Here is a 17,550-nt window from a genome sequence, read left to right as displayed (position 1 = left end):
TACCGGGGACCGGTTTCTGGCATTTCAGCCTCGTCGGCCCGGCTTGCTTGAATCCTGATGGAGCAGTGAGCAAGGGACTCATGTCTGAGTATACCCTGCCACACCTATAGTGGCCAATATAGCCAAGTTCTGAGCTGGGATGGTGCAGTGAGCTAAAAAACGGTGATGGATCGAGCCCTGATCTTTGGACTGGGTAAGAGTGGTCTGCTTAATTCAGGCACTCTGTTCATCACCACCCCCTTTTCTGAATCATTTTGTCGCCCATAAGCGTGGAAGGGTATACTCAGATGTGAGTCCCTTGCTCATTGCACCATCAGGATTCAAGCAAGCCGGGCCGACGACGCCTGAAATGGCAGAAACCGGTCCCCGGAAGCTTGTTTCCTTCCCAGTACAAGAATTGGCTTGGTAGTTTGGTTTGCCCTGTTCCCATCATGCACTGGGACAGGAAAAGACTAATTTGCATATAGCCAAGTTCTGAGCTGGGATGGTGCAGTGAGCTAAAAAAACGGTGATGGATCAAGCCCTGATCTTTGGACTGGGTAAGAGTGGTCTGCTTAATTCAGGCACTCTGTTCATCACCACCCCCTTTTCTGAATCATTGTTCTCAAGTGAGCAGGACCGAGGTCCTTGGCCCAGGGTTGTAGTTACTTTAATTGTGCGTCACTTGTTAGATTTGTTTTTGTACCACTGTTCGTTCCATGAAGAATGGACGCTGCAGGTGGCCGAGGGTGAAATAAGTCATTCAATGATGATTTTTTTTGAGCGACCAATTCCTGCGTGGCGATTTGTTGCTTCGAATAGCTGTGTTTCAGGAGCATTGGATATTTAGGCACAGGCCTGCTCGCGATCTTTATGCCCCAATTTTCCAGTTGTTCTTTACTTCTTTTTAATGCCTGAGCCATGTCTAGGTTAAAGAAGCGCACCTCTGTAATTTCATTGCTCTCGCCTGGGCCTGGGGACAGAAAGGAGATGAGTTCAATGTCTGTTGTATTTATGGTTTCTAGACCTGGGATACTGGCACAAAGTTTTAAAAGATTGCATCGATTAAGGATGTCCCACTTGCCCTGTGAGACATATTCGGGGTGGAGAAATATTTTCAGGTCATCATGCTTGGCAGAAGACAGCTTATGATGTGTCATGACTTCCTGCGATACCTCGCAAGTTGTATCGTTTGGAGTTTTCTGGGCCGATCCCTCGACCTTGGCCTCATCTTGGTTTGTATTACCGGCCGTCGACTGGTCTGTCCTCCCGGACTTACTTAAGGTAGATGGAACTTCCCTTACTCTACATGTTGTGAACTTGGTTGAGCCATTAGATCCTCTTTGGTCTGGGGATTGTGAGTCTATTTTTATTGTGTTTCTGGTCATGCCGCTCGTGCTTTTATCCACTGCAGTTGATCAGCAAGGGACTCCCTAAGTTAGATGCCTTAGTTCTTTGCAAGACGTGCTTGCCGTCCCACGGTGCCAGTCCTTGTGGACGGTTAGGGCCCCCATTGGTTTTCACTTCACTTATTTCCACTGTTTTTCACCTTTGCTCCGTGTGCTCATCTAAAGAGTCCCCAAGACTTGTTTTGAGGTCAGTTGTGTCCAAGATGATTGGATTTTTAGGATTTTTGTTTAAAATGTGGATCTTTGGGGGGCTGATAGTCTTAGAGTCATTAATCGTGTGGTTCCCAGCCTCTTTGTTTTCCTGCAGCAACTACTGCCTGATAGAGCCGTTGGAGATTGAGTCATTTTTTCTTTGTTTATTCAACTTTTAGTTTTTTCTTATTTTTCCGTGAAAGGTGGACCGTCTCTGAACTTGTCAAGTGCGCGGTATTTGAATTATCTTGTTCTTTGGCATTAGCGCAGCTGGGATTTATTGCCTTTTCTGTGGCTCTGCATGGTTGCTCTTCCACTGTCCTTATGATTTTTTGCTGGAGGTCTATGACGTTGGTGTTGGGATGCAGCAATTTTTCAGTCAGAGCGTGATCATTGTTGTTCTGCTGGGTGTGTGTGGTGTTCCGATGTCTGCTGGTTTCTGATTTAAGATCCTCAATTAGAGTATTCATTATCTCTGGGAGCTTTTCCAAATTAAGTAATACCGGACTGCAACCACAGTCCGGCTGTTTTAGTGTGGCTGTTGTATTTGCTTGAGCTCGATGGATCAAGGAATTCAGATATTCTAATTTGGAATCTATTCCCGAAATCAGGCCAGCCACAGTTTGTAAAATAGATATTTGAACGTCCAGTTTGTCTGCATGCATTATTGCAGCATTTACCATTGAAGCCAAAACGTCATTAATTAGTACAAGTTGGTGATCTAGTTTGGACGGCTTCGACTCCGTATCCATTTCCTGTCCCCATCCTAGCGACCTGGGGGATACAGGAGTCGAAGGAATAGGAGAAGCTTTATCATGAACACTGCAGTTTTGAATGCTATTTTGAGTGGGAGAGTAAGGTACTGTGACCACAAATGGTTCGGCAGTTGCACTTAATGCGCTTGGTGACCCCCCCAGCCGCGTTCACAGTTCACAGTTTTTACCTCGGCTCCAGCCGCGAGAAAAGGCGCCCACGAGAGAAGGCGCCCACCGTCTCTGGCCGCAGGAGAAAGCAGCTCTGGCCGCGAAAAGAGGCACCCAGCGGCTCCGGCCGCGAGAAAAAGCACCCAGCGGCTCCGAGAGAGAGCTCCCAGTGGCTTCGGCTGTAAAGGAAGCCGCCTGCGGGTCCTCTGCGAGGGAAGAGATCGAAGGGTATGTAGCGGCTCCCGAACTTCTGGGGGACCCCCGCCGCTGTAACTCCTCAGCAGCTCCGGCTCCGTGTTCCAGATTGCAGCGGCTCAGCTCAGCAGCTCAGCTCAGCTGTGCTCGATCTCGCTCTCGCTTTTTCAATTTCTGATAGACTGGTATCTCGTAGAATTAAATGGGAGGAAACCACCGACCCCCTAAAAGAAATTGACTATGAGGCAGCACTGATGCACCCCAGCGAGGTCGCAATTAAGCTCCGTCTACGACTAATACAATTCTCTGACTGCCTTTTTTTACTTGCGTTTTGGGGTGTTTTCTGACCCGGGCAACAGGCCCACCTACACACGTGGAACAACGTTTTTTAATTGAGCTAAGTGTGGGAATCGTGGGTCGCAAAACATTTGCAAACATGAAATGGTTAAATGCGCTGCCCACTGTCTTCTGTACTAATTCTTATTGTGCTTTTTTTTGAGGGTCTGAAGACATGCAATTTTTCATATAGCTTCAGCTGTCTTGTGGCTAGTCATTAAAAAGAAGTAGACATTAGATGCATAGGTGCAGGGCTGATGATGGTGTGTTGCTGCATGAAACCTACTGCCTCTGACAATGCCTTTGTTCATGCTGTATAGCATAGGCAACAAGCATTAAAAATGCAATAGTTCTCGCCTTTTATTAAGTTAAAGCTATTTGCTTTGCTATACAATACCATTAGCAAAGAAAATGGCTTTAACTTGATCAAAGGCAACCCTATTGCATTTTCAATGCTAGTTCCTTTTGTTAATAAACGCTTGCCAACTGGCTCATGCGCAGAGTGGGAGCAAGCAAGGGAAGGCGTGGACACAGGAGGGAGCCGGAGAGAGAAAAAAGGAACCCTGGACGTTCTGTCACGTGGGCTGCTTATAAGGCACTAAAGTTGCCCTAAATGTATAGTGCACCTTAGTACTTTAAGGAAGCATTAGCTGAAAGGAGCAACAAGCGAAAGGAGAGAAGGAATTGGAGAAAGAGGGAACAGGAGAACTCGAAGGAATATGTCAGCAGTTTGCATAGACAGCGCTTATGCCACATGTAGATAGGGTCAGAGCGCTGCATCTGAAGGGGAGAGGTACACAGAAGTGGCATGGGGAGGATGTCACTTTTATGTAATGTATTTTCTTATATAGTGCTTATTCCGTTTAAGACTTCTTTAAAGAGCTGCAAAGCAACTGAAGAGGGAATGACAAGGCATGGGGGAGAGGGAATACTCTAGGGAATTGGAGCGAGGGAAAGAGGAACATGATGATACGTGACATCACACTGCTTGCTTGGATGGTGTTTAACCCTAAGCTGCTCAAGAGCACTGGGACAGGAGCTGCAAGGAGGGGACCCTAAAGAAAGGACGACAAGGACAGAGCATTATGCTTTGTTATACTGCTTCCTGGTATGTGCAGCGCTTATGCCAACCCTATGCTGCTTCGCGGCTCAAAGAGGGGAAGAAAGGCAAGGACATTAAATAAAAGAAAGTGGGCATGAGTTACAGCAGATCATGGAAACAGGAACTGTAACCCGCAGAGTTGTTTTACAAGACTACAGGATGGGTGAAAGGCGGAGTCAGCTATGTCCATGAACTGGAAATTCCACACGGATGTTGGTGGTGTCCTCGGCTTCAAAGCACTACAGTCTAGAAGAAGTTACATAGCAGCAGCTCTGCATGGACGAGGAGAGGGTGAAGAATGTGCACTGCTGCAGGTTTGGAGGTGCACACCTTGTCAGCGATCCCTCCTTCCCCCTACCCTCTACCCCTGGAGTGTCCTGAGCTCCCCTGCCTGCAGTGATTTATTCTCCTGGCAATATATTAAAGAGCGTTTCGCCGCGAAGAGTAAATCCACGGAATAAAAATACAATCACTCGGACGATTAATCGTGTACTGGCTAATAACAGATTCAGCTGCCAATACTGTAAAGTGTTTTATACAGGTATTAAAGCTCCATCTTCTGCTACTTTAAGCGCTATATCGGATGCTGCTCATCAATCATCCTGAACATAGGGTGTTCACAAACACAGCACAGCCGCTTGGATTTGAGGGTCATCGGGCTCTGTCGCCTCTGAGGGCAGACCACTGTCCTCCCAAGGACGGATGTCGTAGTAACGCCTCTGGTTTAGTGAGGACGAGAAACATCACTGAGGTGTAAAAGGCTCGGGCCAAGATCACACAGCGAGTCATGAGGTTACACTGGCTAATGCCATTTTCTAATTCAGGGCCTATGCTACATCCCTAATCTAAACCTGAAAGAAAGCGACCCCATCACTGCCATGTCAACGCTTGTTGTTTCTTCACTGCGAATAGCCGCACAGTGCCTTGTGCTCTCCTTATGTGCAGCCCCGTCTCTTAACAAGGGAGGTCGGCCAGGCTGGTGTGCAGTGCATGCGCGCGCGCATGGCAGCGGTTTTCACTTTAAACATGGCGGCATGCTTTTACTTAAAACTGCGTTTCAAGTGAAAGCACGCCGTGTTTAAAGTTTAAAAAGATGGCAGCGGACTGTCTACTGTCCTTACATGCACGCGGCCTCTTAGCCACCCCAGATTGATCTCTACTGATGAAGGATACTATCCAGAAACAGAGCCATGTCTCGTGTCTAGAGACACCTTATACTAAGCACCTGCTTGCACCAACCTTGGTGTAATACCTATGAACTTTGTCCTGAATCTTATGAACTGCATTTACCAGAATGCGAAGGGGCGACCCGGCTGTGAGGTCAGGAGTGTGCTCCCTCCCTGTTTCCTGTTTAGGGCTCCCGTGAGCCTCCATAGCTGACGAGCTATAGGTGAAGCACCTCCGCGCCCGAGACGCAACGAAGCCTGGATTGTTTGGCAGCCTCTTAGCCACCCCAGATTGATCTCTACTGATGAAGGATACTATCCAGAAACACGAGCCATATCTCATGTCTAGAGACACCTTATACTAAGCATCTGCTTGCACCAACCTTGGTGTAATACCTACGAACTTTGTCCTGAATCTTATGAACTGCATTTACCAGAATGCGAATGGGGCGACCAGGATGAGAGGTCAGGAGTGTGCTCCCTCCCTGTTTCCTGTTTAGGGCTCCCGTGAGCCTCCGTAGCTGACGAGCTATAGGTGAAGCACCTCTGCGCCCGAGAGGAAACGAAGCCTGGATTGTTTGGCAGCCTCTTAGCCACCCCAGATTGATCTCTACTGATGAAGGATACTATCCAGAAACACGAGCCATGTCTCGTGTCTAGAGACACCTTATACTAAGCACCTGCTTGCACCAACCTTGGTGTAATACCTACGAACTTTGTCCTGAATCTTATGAACTGCATTTACCAGAATGCGAAGGGGCGACCCGGCTGAGACGTCAGGAGTGTGCTCCCTTCCTGTTTCCATGCACGCGCATGCTGTTAGGTTTGGGCAAATGGCGAGAGCAGCCATCTTTGTCCATCCCTGCGAGTGCATGTAAGGCTTTGGGAGAATCGATTGCAAAAGGTCCTCTCCAATCAATCAATCAATCAATCAATCAATCATGCCATTTGTTTAGCGCACTACTCACCCGGGAGGGTCTCAAGGCGCTTGGGGGGAGGGGTATGCTACTGCTCGAACAGCCAGGTCTTCAGTTGTTTCCTGAAGGCGAGATGGTCCTGGGTCAGCCGAAGGTGGATGGGGAGGGAGTTCCAAGTCTTGGCAGCCAGGTAAGAGAAGGATCTTCCTCCGGCGGTGGCTCTTCGGATGCGTGGTACGGCTGCGAGGGCGAGGCTGGTGGACCGTAGCTGGCGGGTGGTCGTGTAGAAGGTCAGGCGGTCGTTGAGGTACTTGGGGCCCAGGTCGTGGAGAGACTTGTGTGCGTGGGTGAGGAGCCGGAACGTGATCCTCTTGTCGACGGGGAGCCAGTGCAGGTTCCTCAGGTGGCTGGAGATGTGGCTGCGTCGGGGGACATCCAGGATGAGTCGGGCGGAGGCGTTCTGGATGCGCTGGAGTCTTTTCTGTAGCTTGGCTGTGGTTCCGGCGTAGAGGGCGTTTCCGTAGTCCAGTCGGCTGGTGACGAGTGCCTGGGTGACAGTCTTCCTGGTCTCGGTCGGGATCCAGCGGAAGATCTTGCGAAGCATACGCAGGGTGTTGAAGCACGATGAGGAGACGGCGTTGACTTGTCTGGTCATCGAGAGGGAGGGGTCCAGGATGAAGCCCAGGTTGCGTGCGTGGTCGGTTGGCTTGGGTGCGGTGCCCAGGGCTGGGGGCCACCAGGAGTCGTCCCAGGCGGAGGGCGAAGATCCCAGGATGAGGACTTCCGTCTTGTCCGAGTTCAGTTTCAGGCGGCTGTCCTTCATCCACTCGGCGACGTCTTTCATCCCTTCGTGTAGGCAGGTTCTGGCGGTGTCGGGGTCTCTGGTGAGGGAGAGGATCAGCTGGGTGTCGTCGGCGTAAGAGATGATGTTGAGGTTGTGCTGGCGTGCGATGGCTGCGAGAGGTTTCATGTAGATGTTGAAGAGGGTGGGGCTGAGTGAAGATCCTTGCGGGACGCCGCAGATGACTTCGGTGGCCTCGGAGCGAAACGGGGGGAGGCGGACTCTTTGTGTTCTTCCGGCGAGGAACAAGATGATCCACTCCAGTGCCTTCTCTTGGATACCGATGTTGCTGAGGCGCTGGACTAGGGTGCGGTGGCAGACCGTGTCGAACACAGCGAAGAGGTCCAGGAGGATGAGGGCCACTGTTTCCCCCTTGTCGAGCAGGGTCCGGATGTCGTCGGTGGCTGCGATGAGGGCGGTCTCGGTGCTGTGGTTGGCTCTGAAGCCGGACTGCGAGGGGTCGAGGGATCCTTTCGTCTCGAGGAAGGCGGTCAGCTGTCTGTTGACGATCTTCTCGATGGCTTTAGCAGGAAAAGGGAGGAGCGAGATGGGGCGGAAGTTTTTGAGATCGGTGGGGTCCGCTGTAGGTTTCTTCAGGAGGGCGCTGATCTCGGCGTGCTTCCAGCTCTCCGGGAAGGTGGCAGTGTTGAAGGAGGCGTTGATGATGTTCCGGAGTTGGGGTGCGATGGTGGAGTCGGCCTTGTTGAAGACGTGGTGTGGGCAGGGGTCGGTCGGTGATCCGGAGTGGATGGTGTTCATCGTGCGGGCTGTGTCTTCGGTGGTCACCGTGGTCCAGGTGCGAAGGGTGGCGGTGGGGGGCGTTGGTTCGACGGTTGGGTGCGTGGGTGGGGCGCCGAAGCTGTTGTGGATGTCGGCGATCTTGCGGTGGAAGAACGAGGCGAGGGAGTCGCAGAGGTCTTGTGACGGAGTGATGTCGTTGGTGCCGGTGCTGGGGTTGGAGAACTCCTTGACGATAGTGAAGAGCTCTTTGCTGTTGTGGGCGAGTTTACATGCACGCTCATGTGGTTAGGTTTGGACAAATGGCGAGAGCAGCCATCTTTGTCCATCCCTGCTCGTGCATGTAAGGCTTTGGGAGAATCAATTGCAAAAGGTCTTCTCCATGGCAAGAGCAGCACATGTGCTGCTTTTGCCAGGCGAGAACTACAAATGGCAATGATATACAGCAGGAACAGAGGGAGAGCAACAGAAAAAGAAATGTGAGGGGATCACTTCATTTTGCATGTGTGATTAAATATCCATATGCATACATCATCACGCATTGACACATAAATGATCACACATCTGTGTGCCTCCAAAATGGCACGAAGGCCTCATATTTACCGCTCCAAAGATGATCGGTAAAAAAACAATAATAATACCGTGAATGTGCTTTTCTGAGTATCCACATGTAATTTAAAAAACAGGACTGCAAGGAGGAGAGACAGCAGAGGAAATGGTGGGTGCAGATAGTTACAGGTAGGGGACTGGGGAGGGACAGCGCAGCACACAAGTTAGAGCAACATGGAGATGGCTAGAAGCACATAAGGGAGAGAGCGCAATTGCAGCACGGGAAAAGAGAGAGAAGAACACAAGTGAGAACATGAAGCACGAGTGTAAGCAAGTACACTGGCGAGAGAAAAACAAAGCGCAAGGGGAGAGGAGCAAAAACTGAAGCACAAGTGCACTCTCATTCAACGATTAAGCAAAAAGAAAAAAGTAGTGTCCTGAAAGTCAGCAGTAGAGGGACACAAGTGAAGAACGTATACTCCAAGTGAGGGACAAACACAAGATGGACAAGCCAAGCCATTGAAAAATAACGAGCACATGAAAAGTGACAATAAACTCAACCAATGACGAAGAATGAGCAGGCTTTAAGCCCACTGTAAATTCTTGATAAACTGACAAAAAGTCCTTTTCAACCAGATAGTTATGCTTTCTGGTTTGCTCGACCTAAACAGTAGCCTTGTATAACTTATGAAGGTAATGTACAAAACTCATTTGAAAGACATCAGTGTATTAATGTTTCTCTATAGGTATACTTTTAAAACTCAACAATCTGTGCCTGGGTAATAGAAATACCAGTTATTTACCGCATATGGAAACACAACTGTGGCATTGCACTTGATATTAAAGACAAAGCAATTATTACAGTCCAAATTATCATTCAAAAACATTTATTATAGTTAAAATTATCATTCCAATGAAGTATTCTGCAATGCAATTTGCTGCATTGCTAAGCTCTCTAGCACCCTACTGTAAAATTAATTTACTACAGGCCACTTTTAATGTATGTGTCGTGAGAAAGGGCGTGTGCCCGAAACGCGTCGGTGAGACAGACTGAAACTTGCTGTGGAGTTTGCCACATAAACTAAGTCATCACAGTTCCTGAGTGCGGCGTATATTTTTCTTGCTTAAAAAAAAAAGAAGATATATATATATATATATATTTATTTATATTTATTAACCCTTGGAATGGATATGGATTCTGAAAGAACGAAAAGCAGTCCTTATTATGTGCAAGTCACTTTTAAGCCCAATTTATATTTTAAATAGATTTGTAATTTTAGACAATATACTTCACAATGCTACTTGCTCTTCAAAGTTTCCCTGTTTTAACCATTGACCAGGGGAGTGGAGGTGAAGCATCTAGTCTGTTCCAGATACTGGACTACGGCTTGTTAGATGTTCTGAACAGTGCCCGTCGGGTCATTTTAAAAAAAAACTGTCTGATAACCTGGTGTTTTCTATCTTTATGTTTACTTATGACGCTTCACACTTTTTATTTGTCTTGCTCTTTAAATTTACAAAATATTGCTTAGAGGGAGAGCAAGTCTAACTTTGTGTATTCCAATAGTGATTAAAATAGTATAGTACCTGGTTTCTCCCTTCCATTATTTCTTTGAGGCGTTTAAGAACAGTAAAACTTCGAAGTTGAACAGCTGTCCGGGGATCATGGCCTCCCAAGGGAGGATCACCTTTCCTTCGACTTTCTACGGAAAGAAAAGCATTCATTAAACACGCATTAGTAATGCCAATAGGTCTCGCTTTAAAGGAATGTTTTATTGTAATGTCAAGCATTGCAAATAAATAGCATGGGAATAGATATGCATTTCAGTAGAAACAAAGAACTGTAAAATAATATTGGCGTAGGTTAAAAGGTCCGGTGGCAGTTACACTGTCAAGCCAGACCTAAACATCCATGTAGGTTAATGACTGCCAGTCTCTCATCGGTTCTGCTGCGGGAGAAAACAACATAAATGGCAAGCACCACCAGCTCATCCGCACCACCAAGAAGAAATCCCTGAAGGAACGACTGGACTGTTGTGTCTGGGTGCGCAGCGAGCAAGTGTTCGCACATGTGTGCTTGGGTGTGTGGGTGTCGATGTGTGTGCATCCTTTGTTTAGACCTTAATGTTTTTAGAAACTGTATCTCGTGTGTAGTTGGGTTTGCATGTTGGAAGTAGCCGTAGCCGGGGCATTATACACATTTGTTGTTCATGGCAACTATGCATGGCTTTGTTATGCAGCTGTGCGAGGCAGTTTTTATAAATGTAGTCGGGTATATCTGGAGTGTTTCAGCTTCTGAACCCTAGGCCACACCTGTCTCTGGGCTCGTTAGACAATGATGAGTTTGCTTGTGTGCAGTGCATTATCAGTTCGATTTTAAGGTACATAGTTTTTTGTTTGTATTTATTGCCCAATCTCTTTCGCATGGTGTTATTTCGTATTAAACTGTTGTTTTTTCAGGGCGCAGCTGAGTTGCTTTGCACATTTCCCTCTTACCAAGTGTGTTGGTGTTTCCGAATGGCACCATTTTATAAACACTGAAGGAAATAAGTATAGGCCTGGTCGGGTATGTGAGCGAAAAGCCCTCGTCGGGACAGGATGAAGGTATTTTGGTAGTTTTAATCTCGAAGGTTCAGTCAGTAGCTTTGCACGCGGATAGATTTCTGACGCTCTCCAGGCCACTGTGCCTTTTACAAGACGCCCGCGGTTGCGCGATGTGTGCACGGGTCTCCGCGAGCGCATGAGGCCAGTCCAAGGATTTGCAACCCTCACACATCTGCTTCTACATCAAAGCCTGTCGGTGATTTCCAGGGCGTGATGAGCTAGATGGTGTGGAGCTAGAAACTGGTCCAACCGCGGTGGGGGAAACTGCACGCCTATTGAACTTCATTTCACCACTGCCCACAGCACGAAAGGCACTTCTTTAAAGCGCTCCGCTTCCTGCGGGCGACTAAAATGTAAATACGATGATTAAAAAGTCTCGTCTCACAGCAAACCTTTACAGGACAGAGTTAGACCATGTTTATTAAATAAAAAGAAAAAGAGGGTGACAACGAACAAATTAAGAAACAGAGCCACGAGACAGAAAGACATAGGAAGGAAAAGCGAACAAGTTTCGCTTTCCTGTGAAATGGCGGGGCCCAGAGCTGGAAACCGGGTGCCTGAGAGGGAGGGCGAGGGTGAGACAGGCAGGGGAGAGAGAGTAGAGAAATTTAAACATGCGCGCGCGGCCACGCTAATTATAAACAGATGGCCCCTGCGCGCCGCTGCTCGCTCCCGCAAGGTGGATGCCGCCACAAACACGTGTGTTAGAAAAGTGCAGACCGATTCCAAAAGGTGGTCTCCTAGAGCAACGCATGTGTGCTGCACTAGGCTCGACCTAAAAAGTTTTGCCTATTCAAGAGCTATTGGCTTTGCCAATAAGTTTTAGCAATGTTGTACACCAGAGTGGCTGCTGCTAAGCATGGCTAAAAGTGAGTAGGGTACAGGAGAGAAGAGTAGAGGGTTGTAAAATGAAAAAAAGCAGAGAGTTATGGAGTGGCGCACAATAGAGTTGTGTGGCATGGAGATAAGCGAAGTGGAGTGTTATGGAGTAGTATACTGTGTTGTGGAGTGACGTGGAGTGAGTATGGTGTCGTAGAGTGAAAGGACGTATAGTTGAACACAGTGTAATAGTTGAGTAGAGTGTCAGAGTGGCGTGGCAGAGTGGTGTAGAGCGGACTAGAGTAGAGTGTTGTAGAGTGGTGTACAGAGGAGTAGATTGTCAGAGTGGAATAGCAAAGAGTGGAGTGGACCAGAGTGGAGTAGTGCATCAGAATAGAGTGGAGTAAAGTAGCATGGAACGGCACAGAGGGAGTTGCGTAGAGCATCATGGAGTAGTGTTGTGCATTGGCGTAGAGTGGAGTAAGGTGCTGTACTCTGCTGTAGAGTGGTGTGGCACAGAGTAGAGTGTCAGAGGAGCAGTGTTTAATGGAGTACACCATTTCAGAGTGGAGTATTGTGGAGTGTCGTAGAGTAGAGTGGAGTGTCGAAGAGTAAAGTAACATGGCCTAGAAGTGACGGAAGTATAGTGGTGCATAGTAGATTGGGGTAGATTGTATTGATTTTGAAGAGAGCGGTGCAGAGTAGACTGAAGTGGTGTAGCGTGGAATGGCGCAGACTGGCGCTGAACGGAGTAGAGTGGTGCATAGTAGAGTGAAGTGACAGAGGAGTGCAGGGAAGTGTGCAGACGTGTAGAGTAGTGTGGTGTAGAGTGTAGCAGAGTGGCATAGAGCGGAGTGGTGCAGAATAGAGCGCAGGGACATAGAATGCAGTCATGCAGAATGCAGGGTCGTAAAGTGGTGCAGAGAGCAGTGATGTAAAGTCCAGTGGTGTAGAGTGATTCAGATTGCAGTGGTATAGAGTAAAATGTTGTAGAGTTTAGTGGTGTAAAGTGCAGTAGCGCAAAGTAGTAGGCGTAGGTGCAGTGCGTGGGGTTCTGTTTCACAATCAGTCATGGCCTGGTAGGGCAACGACAGGGGTAGATAGGCCTCCAGGGGAAGGTGGGAAGGGATATATCCTCCCTGAATACTTAGTTTCACAAAAAGATATCACTTCTGGGTCCTTGTAGCATCCTCTGGTTGTGAAAAAGGGAAGAAGAAAGGAAGGGGAGAACTACCGTCGATGTTGTGTCAGGCGGTGTTCTGAAAAATTACACAACACCTAGAAGAGTCTGCACGTTACTGATTGAGTAATGTGTCCGAGTTGTATGGTGGGAAGAGTATGAGACCCTTTAGTTAATATAGCCCATACTCACTCAAATAGTGACATGCTTCATCATTGGGCTCACCCCGGCTCCTAAAAGTCAGGGTGGGCTCGACGGTGTTTCAGGGAGCACTTGTGAAAATATATTGGTATGGGGCGTAAATTTAAAGATAAAATTCCTCTCTCACTCCTAAAGTATCCTTTATTCCTGGAGTGAGGGGGTAGGTTAACAGAGACTATGGTAGGGTTTGAGGATATTATGGTCCTAGGGCCCTAACTAAACACCAACATGTTACAGCCCTATCGCTGGCCTATGTATGGTCCTGTGCTTTCGTCAGGGTGGGATGCGAAGAGGTCACTTCCCCCAGAGACGTGAGTGCTGTGCGATCATGCAATTAACATGTAACACAAGAAGAATTGATTTACAAGTCTAGTACCAGTCACTGATTTCCTCAAGGAATTACCTGAAAGAATAAATATTGAGAGAAACAGACAAACACCTGAAGGCCATGTAGTGACTTTTTATGCGGTCAGGCCTGATGTTGCCTTTAGCAAGTGAAGATAGACCGTTGTTGTTCCTTTGTAGTGATGTGCTGTGAGGGCGACTGGTATCATGTGTGGGGCACAAGAGAGCGATAGTGTCTGGTGTTCACCATGAAGATTCTGTAGCAGTGGGACGCATTCTCAGGTTTATTGTTTTGCCTTACATTTATGGAGAAGAACACACGCAGTAATACTATCGTGCTTCATGCAATAATAACTGCTACTTAGTGTCATACATGCATGCATACATACATACATACACACTGTTATCCGTATTGTGATAGTTATTGAGTAATAGTGAGATAGGAAACCCGTAGATCGATAACTGGAGGTTCAGGGCCCTCACCACGGTGGGACAAGGCGTACGATCCCAACGAGGGGCTACGTGGGGGAGGCCTTGTAGTCACACTCTGAAGAAAAAATAAAGTAACAAAAATTGCAAGATGGGTAAGTATAAGGGAGTCGCCATGGAGATCGTGGTTGGAGCTCTTTGTGTAGCGTAATAGGTTGCTGGGGTATTCTGGAAGGAAGTCATTTACTTTGTCAAAGGTCAATCCCCCGCTATTCTGCTTGTCTGTGGAGTGCCATGGTAAAATACTGAGGATCAGGGCTTGTGTGCCATTTCCACATTGCGTTTGTGTCTCCATATGATTGGTTGGTGAGCGGGGGCTTGGCCTGACATCCCGTGCCACAGGATTGCGAGCACGTCGCTTGTGGCAGAGGTACCGGTTGCCAGTGCAGTGGCAGGGAGGCCGCTCGTTCTCTGGTGTGTGAACGCAGATGTCCGTGCTCTTGGTAAAAGTGGCAGAAAGTGTGAAAATTTATTAACACAAGAACAAAAAACAAAACACAAAAACCAATAGCGCAAAATGGGAGCGTCAGAGGTATTGTTCATACTCCCATCTGTGGATGAGAGTGTGCATACTCTTGATAAAGTTTATAAGCCACTTTATAGGTAAATAACGAAGGGAATTATTGTTAGAACAATATCTCATTTTTATATTGTATGCTGCATATTGTGAGCCGTGTTGATGACGGCATATTTATTTTTTGTGACAGAGTGCTAGTCATGGGGGACATGCTTTGGTCACATGCAGGTCCCATGTGGGAATTATATATTGTATATAGTTTGAAGTATGTGAGCCAACTAGTTTGCTCTTCACGTCAGAAATAGTAAGCCATGGGGGCATGTTAAAATTCAATTGCTGGTCCCATCCGGGAATATTGCTGCTATTTGTGTATTTCGTTTGCACGTTCCATCTGGGAGCATAAACCATTAGAAGAAGGTGTGTGAATTGAATTTTATGTGTTATTTAGCGGGAGGGGGGCCGTCTGCCTTTTGTTATATGGATTGATGTAATGCATTTGTCATTCTTGAAACTGCTGTAGGGAGACGAGGTGGCGTGGGGATGTAGTTGCGCCAGTATGTGGAATATGCCACTTTTATGAGGTGTTCGCAAGGTGCAGTTGCTGGTTGGCGTCTGCGTTCTTTTCTCTTTTTTGAGGTATGTTGTTCGCAGGTTGCAGTTGCTGGTTGGCGTCTGCGTTCTTTTGCTCTTTGTAAGGTAGAGACATCCTGTGGTGTAGAGAACGGTCTCGTATGGAGGTTCATATTCAGGGGGGTCAGTCTGTGCCTATCTTTGGGCTCAGCATGGAGATCATGGGTTCATCTATTAAGATTATTCAGTTGGTTCCATGGCATGTCGTCGTTAAAGTCAGTTTAATTTTCTGCAAGCGATACATCCATCTCTACTCTTTGGACAATAGTGTGTCTTGAACTTTGTTTTGTGTAAATATTTTTTCTATGATCGTCCATTTCAGGTAATTTTCCGTGTTGTGGGATTCCAAGAAATAAGTCATGAGCTTGGTCATGGTTTTTTTGCAGCAAATGGTGCTTCTGTGTTTGCTGATTCTGGTTTTGATTGTTCTCAAAGTCATGCCTATGTATCTGAGATCGCATGGGCAGGTGCTATGTATATGACATTTGTGCTGTTACAATTAGTATGGGTGCGTGGGTCCACTGGGGTCTTTAGCCCTAGGTCAATCATGGTCGTTTGAGTGGAGTGGTGCAGGGTAGCATGCAGTGGTGACGAGTGACTTCAAGTACAGTGGTGCAGGTTTCATTGCAGTGGCGTGGAGTGAAGTAGAGCAGCGTAAAGTGCAGTAGCACAAAATAGATTGTTTCAGAGTAGAATGGAGTGGTGCAGGGTAGAGTGGTATAGAGTAGTGGCAGAGTGCATTGGTGTAGAATGCAGTGTTGCAGCGTAGACTAGAGGGGCGTACAGTGCATTAACCTAGAGTGCAGAAGAGTGGCGTAAAGTGGTGCAAGGTAGAGTGGCGTGGCAAGAGCAGAGAGGTGCATAGAGTGGGGCAGGGTAGAGTTGGGCAGGGTAGATGGGTGCAGGGTTTAGTCACAGTTCAGTGGCAAAGAATGAAGTGCTGTAGAGTGCAGTGGCATACAGTGCATTGGTGTAGAGCTTGGTGGCATGCAGAGTAAAGTGACGTATAGAGTGAAATGTTGTAGAGTGGCGTAGAGTGCAGTAGCATATACTAGAGTATAGTAGCATACAGTACAATGGTGCAGAGTAGATTGGCATAGAGTGCAGTGGTGTAGGGTTATGGAGTGGCGTGGTATGGAGAGGCCCAAAGTGCAGAGTAGATTACAGTGGCTTACAGTGTATTGGGTAGGATTCAGTGGGGTAGATTTCAGCGGCGTAGAGTTCAGTGGTGTAGAGTGTCAAAGTAGAGTGGCAGAGAGTGCAGTGTTTATTTATTTGCAGAGTTTTATATAGCGCTGGCTAGACTCGAAGGTATCAGAGCACTTTACATGAGGATCAGCAAGTTACATGATTCAAAAAGTTACATCCGTTGCAGGAATAAATTATAGACATAGGAGAAAACCATGAGATAACACAATAAAATAGGTTGCTAGTGCGTAGAATAGCCATGACGCGCTTCCTGTAGGGAATGAAGGTGTGGGGGGGGGGGGGAAACAGGTGAGGTGAAAGCAGATAGAGTCAAGCAGACCGGCAGTGGGAAAGTATTTAAGGGGGAACAAAGCAGACAAGGAGTTAAGGTGAAAGGCAAGCCAATCCGTGAAGGAACCGTGAAAAACAATGTCCGATGTCCGGCTAGGAAGGTGACGGCCAAAGGGGTGGACCAGAGGCAGACTCCTCTATAGCTGCATGGGACAGCTCCCCCGGGCATCGGTCAAGGGTACGCGGGCTCCACTGTAAGTACAAACAGTTAATTGGTTTAACAGGTAGGTGGAAGTTACAGGATAATACATGGGGGAGGTGGAGGAGGGAAGGAAGCATGATGGGGAGAAAGAGGAAGAACTATGTCCAATGTCCGACTGGGGAGGTGAAGGCTGAAGTGAACCAAAGCCAGACTCCTCTATTGCTGACTAAACAGCTCCATCGGGCATCGGCCATGATTGCTCGAACTCCACAGTATGTACAACATTTATGGTTTCAGCAGGGAAGACTGGGAAGCGCCGCCCATCTCAACTTCCATCTCTCCGGCACTCGTCTCTTCTCAGCTGGTCGACGCTCATTTGGCTCGAGTAGTATGCAAACTCCGGTCCATGAATAACGGGGCGTAGTTCTATCTTGAAGTCCTTCATAGATGCCAACTGGTCTTCTTTAGTCATCGCCATGCTGGATTTGGCGTTCCCCTGCTCTAATGATTGCTTGTTCTCCATGGGTACACAGATTTGTGATACCTTGGCTGCATGTAGCCTTATTAGGTAGCATAGAGGCAATATCCACCATCTGCGAGGGATACACGGACCCCTCAGCTCGCCAGATGCATCCAAAGCCAGGGTCTACGCTTTAAAAAATGCTCTCTCAGTATGATCTCGATAGGGCGTCTATTCGACTTCTCAAAGTACCAGTCAAGGTGTGGCTCTTCGTGTT

At 47.7% G+C, this 17,550-nt stretch overlaps 1 protein-coding gene across 6 annotated transcripts in view; it reads right to left on the bottom strand.

Annotated features, from left to right (window-relative positions):
- Positions 1–17,550, bottom strand: part of PIKFYVE (phosphoinositide kinase, FYVE-type zinc finger containing) — a 2,266,845-nt gene that overhangs the window by 2,179,318 nt on the left and 69,977 nt on the right. For all 6 annotated transcript variants that reach the window (XM_078680343.1, XM_078680347.1, XM_078680342.1 and 3 more), the window contains exon 4: positions 9,935–10,050. In XM_078680343.1, coding sequence (XP_078536469.1) covers positions 9,935–10,050 — 116 coding nt within the window. The remainder of the gene's footprint in view (positions 1–9,934; positions 10,051–17,550) is intronic.

The sequence above is a fragment of the Lissotriton helveticus genome, chromosome 3_1 (assembly GCF_964261635.1).
Source record: "Lissotriton helveticus chromosome 3_1, aLisHel1.1, whole genome shotgun sequence".
Taxonomy (NCBI): Eukaryota; Metazoa; Chordata; class Amphibia; order Caudata; family Salamandridae; genus Lissotriton; species Lissotriton helveticus.
The sequence above is the reverse complement of the archived record's forward strand: the minus strand, read 5'-3'. Positions and strand labels throughout refer to the sequence as shown.